Source organism: Kryptolebias marmoratus, linkage group LG8, assembly GCF_001649575.2.
Source record: "Kryptolebias marmoratus isolate JLee-2015 linkage group LG8, ASM164957v2, whole genome shotgun sequence".
Taxonomy (NCBI): domain Eukaryota; kingdom Metazoa; phylum Chordata; class Actinopteri; order Cyprinodontiformes; family Rivulidae; genus Kryptolebias; species Kryptolebias marmoratus.
This window is the reverse complement of record NC_051437.1, coordinates 4,995,782-5,001,879: the sequence shown is the minus strand read 5'-3', so window position 1 is coordinate 5,001,879 and position 6,098 is coordinate 4,995,782. Positions and strand designations below refer to the sequence as shown.

The window sequence follows — 6,098 nt, the reverse complement described above, 5'->3', positions numbered from 1 at the left end:
AGATAGATAGATAGATAGATAGATAGATAGATAGATAGATAGATAGATAGATAGATAGATAGATAGATAGATAGATAGATAGATAGATAGATAGATAGATAGATGGATGGATGTTAATTAACTTGACTTATCACAAAGTCTCCACTTTTTTTCCTAGGAGGTATTTTCAACTCTATGCTCCCGAACACAGAAAATGTCCTGCCCTTCATATGTACCATTTAATATGAAACTACAGGGTTCTAACCAGGACCAAAACATATCGGAAACTGTACCTGAAATTCAGGTAAATATATTATTTATTTAGTAGTTTGTTGTTACAAACAGTAGGCATATTCGCAATACACCAGGTGTCAGCTTTTTTGAGTCTCTAATGAGGTTACTTATTTATACTTAAAGAAAGTCACTCCGTTTCCTGACCTGGTTCGATAAGATTAATTAGCCTACTGCAAAGCTCCTCATCACATGGGAGCAAAGCTGCTGTCACCGTCTGCCCACAGCCTGCACCCAGCCAGTGATAATGCAGAGAGGAGGCTGGAGGCTGGAGCACGGTGCACCGTCCCCGGCCTCCTGTTATCTGCTGGGCGCACTTGCCGGTGCATGGTGCCGGTCAGAGGCGTGTCTCTGACTCATGAATATAAGAGAGAGGAGCTGCAGCTCTCTGCTCTGTGTGCAGCAGCAGACTCACCGGCAGCTCAGGGCTCCCGATCATGGCCGAGTTCCCCACGGAGCGAGAGGTGTTCAGCAAGCCTAAGGTACGTGGTTTCCTCCCCGGTCCTTTCCCGGCAGCACGACGATCAGTCAGAGGAGTGAGAAGGAGCCGAGTTATTGACGGCGGCGTGTTTCTGCAGCTGCTTGTACAGTCAGTACAGTGAGTCCAAACCGGAGAGCAGCCGCCACAAACATATATAAAGGAACCTGATGTATGAATCAACATTGTTAACAGAGAAGAAAGAACAAATGAAAACTTTAACACATAAGACTGCTTCCTTTGTTGGCATAACAGTAACCGGCTTCAGACAAGGAAGAGGATTTCTGCCGTATAGTTTCGTTATCCTTCCTTAAAGAAAAAAACAAAACAAACAAGTATGACAGCTGAGTGAAAGGAGCGCTCTGAATACTTCATCTTTTATAGATCAGGACTGTGTGAAAGTGAAACAGTCTGAATGTTGATTTGCCTCTGTGAGATCAGTGAAACTGTACACTTCTGCTTCCTTTTGATGATGAATGTCCCTTCATTTGATTTACAGCAGCACCTTGTTTTGACACAGTGTGACTGAATGAGAGAGTGGCAGAGAAGACCAGATCTGTCATGTGGTGTCAGGGAGTGCACGCTTTCACATCAGGCACACAGCCCTGATACTGTGCCCTTTGAGTCTGAAAATGCACCTGCTCTGCTCAGAACATGACATCTGATAAGAAAACAGGAAATGATTGAGTCAGACTAAAGAAAAGAGATACGTGACAAGACACAAACACATCTGTAAAAGAGATGGGCACTGTTGGCATATGGTGAGGGTGGTGGTGGTGGTGGAGTATGGAGACCTTGGGCAGTGGAAGCTGCTCATTACATATTAATGTCTCTGTAGTACTGATACCAGCCATGGGGTCATTGTGTACTGCAGTGTACCTTGAGTGGTTCAACATCCAAACTTCAGATGTGGACTTTGCTTTACAGCACAAGTATCAGACTCAAGGCACAAACTCACGGCACCCATTATTGGGCCGTGAGATAAAATTTTGAATGTTTTAAAATTGGCGTGTAAATCAGCAACGGATCAAGTCTCTGTTGCTTCTCATTTTGCTTAAAACAGAGCCTACTTAAAGCAGACTTTTCAATTTGCCATTTCTATAGCTGAAAAAAGTGACAAAATAAATATTAGAATTTTTTGTGATCTTTAATTTTCACTTGGAAAGATATCAGGTATCTGACCTGAACTGATGTACATCAGAACAACAGTCAGAATAAATTTACATTTTCTCTTTTTATTTCAAAGTTAAACATTAATAATTCCATTGTAGCTGATTTGATGGACTGTGATAAAATGGATTACTAAGAAATAATCAAAACTAAACCTGCTGATAAGAGAACAAGACAGAGAAAATAAATGTAATGATTGGTCTTTAATTTAGACATTTTGATCTTAACAAATAAGTAATGTTTGTTCTAATGTCCACATAATGTCACTGGTTAAAGATTTACAAATCCCAATTTGTATTTCTTTATGAATTTGACAAATCATTTCTGAAAACCAAGACAATTTTTTTTCTTTTTTCTTTCAGTAAGTTTTTTTGGACTTCAGCCAAAACCAAGTTTGTAATTTTGGCCCCCTTGTGTAACTGAGTTTGACACCCAGCTTTTAAAAGTAGTAGCTACAGAGTTATCACAGAATGAGCATTTATAATTTAATATAATTAAATTAATCTTTTCACAAGTGAAGAAATTTTGACTCCATTCTTTGACCTTTGTTTTCTGTCTGATACAGATGGGTTTAAATCACCATTATGGGATAAATATATGTTTTATGCATTTTCTTTCTTTCCTAATCCTTTGGTGTATAACATCTGTAAAAGACTGCAAAAGTTCATCTCTTTTTTTAACAACACTGAAATTTGTGTAGAAAAAATTCTAAACAATGAAATATATCTGATTAAAGCATGAGAGTTAAAGCAGAGCAAAAATATATTTTTTTAAAATATTAAAATAAAGCAACAAAATATTACATCCAATAAAAACAATTAAATCCCCATAAAAGTAATGTAAACTAAATACAAACTTAAGGTTACTAAATCTATATCTAAGAATTAATTCCAACTCTAAAACCCAAAGACAAGCCCCAATAAAAAAGCCCCACAAGAACAACCAGGAACTGAACAAAAACAACCGTGACGAGACTGAGCCATTTTTCTCACTATCTACTGCTAATGCTATAGCCACCGGAAGTTGTTGCGCACCACTTCCGCTTTAAAACGCGGAAGAGTGAAAAAGGTCTATTAAATCATTTTAAACCATGTAAAAATTAAAGGGCTAGCGTTCCTTGTAAGAATGCATATCACCCGCCGCTTTTTATGCAGTACTTTTAGACTAAAATCATCTTATCTGAGAAATGCAATATGCACCATCTCATGCAGTATTGGATTCTTTAAATGATCTGTCAGCACTTTGAGTATGTGTTGTGAATGACTCTCAGCTACAACCACACCAGATTTTAGCTCAGTATCCTTATAAAACTGTCTGAGTTATAGCCATTTTTGTATTGTAGCTGTACATGAACTGAATACTTTCTGAACATTTAATTAAAATTCATCCACTGAATCAAGAGATATTTTGCTAACAGAGTTTATTTTAATAATTAATGCCAAAGTTTGAAACACAGATCTTGTGTGATCTGTTAGTGCTCAGTGTAAGTTGGGGATCAGTGTCAGTTACAACCACACCAAGTTTTAGCTCAATATCTATAAAACTGAGTTATAGTCATTTTTGTGTTTACTAAAATTGCTTTGCTGTGGCAGCCATCTGTAATTACCCCAAATGTTAATCAGATGTAGATGTCAACCCAATAATTACTTTTTGAAAGTTTAATTAAAATCTGCTCTGTGATTTGTGAGATGTTTTGCTAACAGTACAGACAAATGAACACACACACAGATAGAGGCAAAGATACTACCCCCTTCACTGTTGATCAATCTGATAAATATTTTCATAATTCATGTTTTAATTTCTTGCTCTGTGAGACAGAACAGAGAAATTTTCCAGTGAATCTAACCAAGTGCCTGCTTTCAGAGAGTTTCTGCTTCAGCGTGGCCCAGCTGGATCACATTACTTGTAGCAAATATACATATAAAGAAAAGGCAGCATGGCAGGAGGTCAAACAATGCTTCACATGAGTCATAACTGGAAGTCAGTCCAGAACATCGTCTTCAGTTCATGAGAACTTCCTTTCTGGGTTCATGGATTTGTGTAACAGTTTCAGCGTTGATCTCAGAAAGGATGTACAGATCGTCAGCGCAACAGGATTATATAACGTATCTCCATGAACTGTAGGAACTGCTGTGTGTTCAGGATGTCCTCAGCTTGAAGATGAGTCAAGCAGCTGTTCTCTCTCTGGAAACAGCTGTGATGCTCCGACTGTCACAAACATGGAAGCAAAGCACACAATAAAAAGACACCCAGAAAAGTTCAGTAACACACTTAATGCCTGTGGTGGAGAGAAAAGCATCTGGATGGACTCAATTTTGCTATTTCGGTAATTGTAATATAATTTGAGGATGACAATAAAGTAATTATCTTAGGAGATACTGATCTGATACATCATTGTGTCTACTGTGGAAAAGGCTAACAAGTTATCCTCAAATTACAAAAAAATACAATAAAATAAAATAGAAAGAATGCTCTAAAAACAAACAAATTCAAATAACTATTCAAATTATTGCTGGTTATTTGTGACAAGCTAATTAGTCAATAACCATTCCACCTTTTTTGTTTTTTCCCCGCCACCGAAGGCAAAAAGGCAATAATGTCTTTGCCTTTTTGTGTGTTTGTTTGTCTGTTTGTTAGCAAAGAAATCTCCTGAACCACTGCATAGATTTTATTTAAACTCTCAGAAAGTAATAATTAGATGTAGATTTACATCTGATTTACCTTTAGTAAATAAGTCAGTCAGACATAACATGGCTGCCATTCCCAACTAACCTTACGAAACATAAAAACAGCTATACCTTTGTCAAATTTGCTAAAATTTGGTGTGGTGTGGGGAAAGCTGAGAGTCATTTTCAACACATAATCTTCAAGGAATGGTAGGCCTTTTAATTATTTTCATCTTTTTGTAGGCACGCCATTTATTTTTTATTTCATAAACTTAAGCACCAATATGGAGAGCTTCTTTTCAGAACATCTGATTCAAAAATTTTATTGTACTGAAGTCATTTTCAAGCTCAATTACTGTCCAGCCTTTTACAAAAGAATCTGTTGGAGTAGGAGTTGTTCTCCTTTCACAAGAACAAATTACAGCTTCACTGACACCATTTATCATAAATCTGTTCTTCAGTATGATCTTAAGAAACATTTGTTTTTTTATTTCTACTCTGACAAAGAGCCAGATTGTCAAGCAGTGAAAATTACAAGTTAAGTCTTGTGAGGTTTTGCAGAACTAAAACAGAAACTGGAAGAATTTCAACTCTCAGTCAGAAAGAGGCTCATTTACTGCTTTTTTCCCAACTTTGTAACCTGTCCAAGCTGAGGCCTCAGCTGGTAAAGATGGATAACCATTTATCTGTGTCATCTGCCAAAATAAATCATAGCTTTCAGCGACAGAAGGAAAGCCAGAACAGATTTTTCTTTTTGCCCCTTGTGGCACCCCTGGCCTTTTCACTACGAGTTGCCCAATCACGCGTTCTGTATTCATGATGAGCTGCAGCCAAAACCTTAAACTTCAACGCCAATGCTCTCTCTTTTTCCTCTATTTTTAAACACAACCACATTAAATCTTTCTTTCCCTACAGTCACAGACATTCTTTCAACACTTATGTAAAAAGAAACAACTTGGATTGATTGCTTAAATAGTCCTCTTCCTCATCCACAGGTTGAGCTGCATGTACACCTCGATGGAGCCATCAGGGTGCAGACTATTTTGGATGTTGCCAAGTAGGTTGATTTACTTTCATTTTATTACAGCATTAACATATTGACATTAGGTTTTATTGTTCTTATATGAGTTTCAAATATTTGCTTGCATGTTTAAACAGCAAGATAAGACCATTTTTTCCTGTGTGTGGTTTGGAATCTCGAAATATTAGTTTTGCAGAACAACTTTAGGTTCTGCTGTTGTGGCAGCAATAAATGAATTTCCAGGCACTGTTAGATGAAATCACTCAAGCAAGTTTATTTATATAATGTGCACAGAATATAGAGAGCAGTTCTGAACAGGGAAGCTCCGAATCAAAGCTCTGGTCCTCCAAATCAACACAGGTGCTTTTATTAAAGATATTGAAATACTGGACCAGAAGGAGGAGTTAGGGAAAGGCAAGTCAGTCTGGTTCCCAAGGGAAGAAAATTCAACATCACTTCTATAAACAAGTTCATTCTGTGAGAACCCATGGCA

At 37.3% G+C, this 6,098-nt stretch overlaps 1 protein-coding gene across 1 annotated transcript in view; it reads left to right on the top strand.

Annotated features, from left to right (window-relative positions):
* The first annotated feature begins 601 nt into the window (after positions 1 to 601).
* Positions 602 to 6,098, top strand: part of ada (adenosine deaminase) — a 30,207-nt gene continuing 24,710 nt past the window's right edge. The window contains exons 1-2 of the mRNA XM_017435911.3: positions 602 to 752; positions 5,580 to 5,641. Coding sequence (XP_017291400.1) covers positions 708 to 752; positions 5,580 to 5,641 — 107 coding nt within the window. The 5' untranslated portion in view covers positions 602 to 707. The remainder of the gene's footprint in view (positions 753 to 5,579; positions 5,642 to 6,098) is intronic.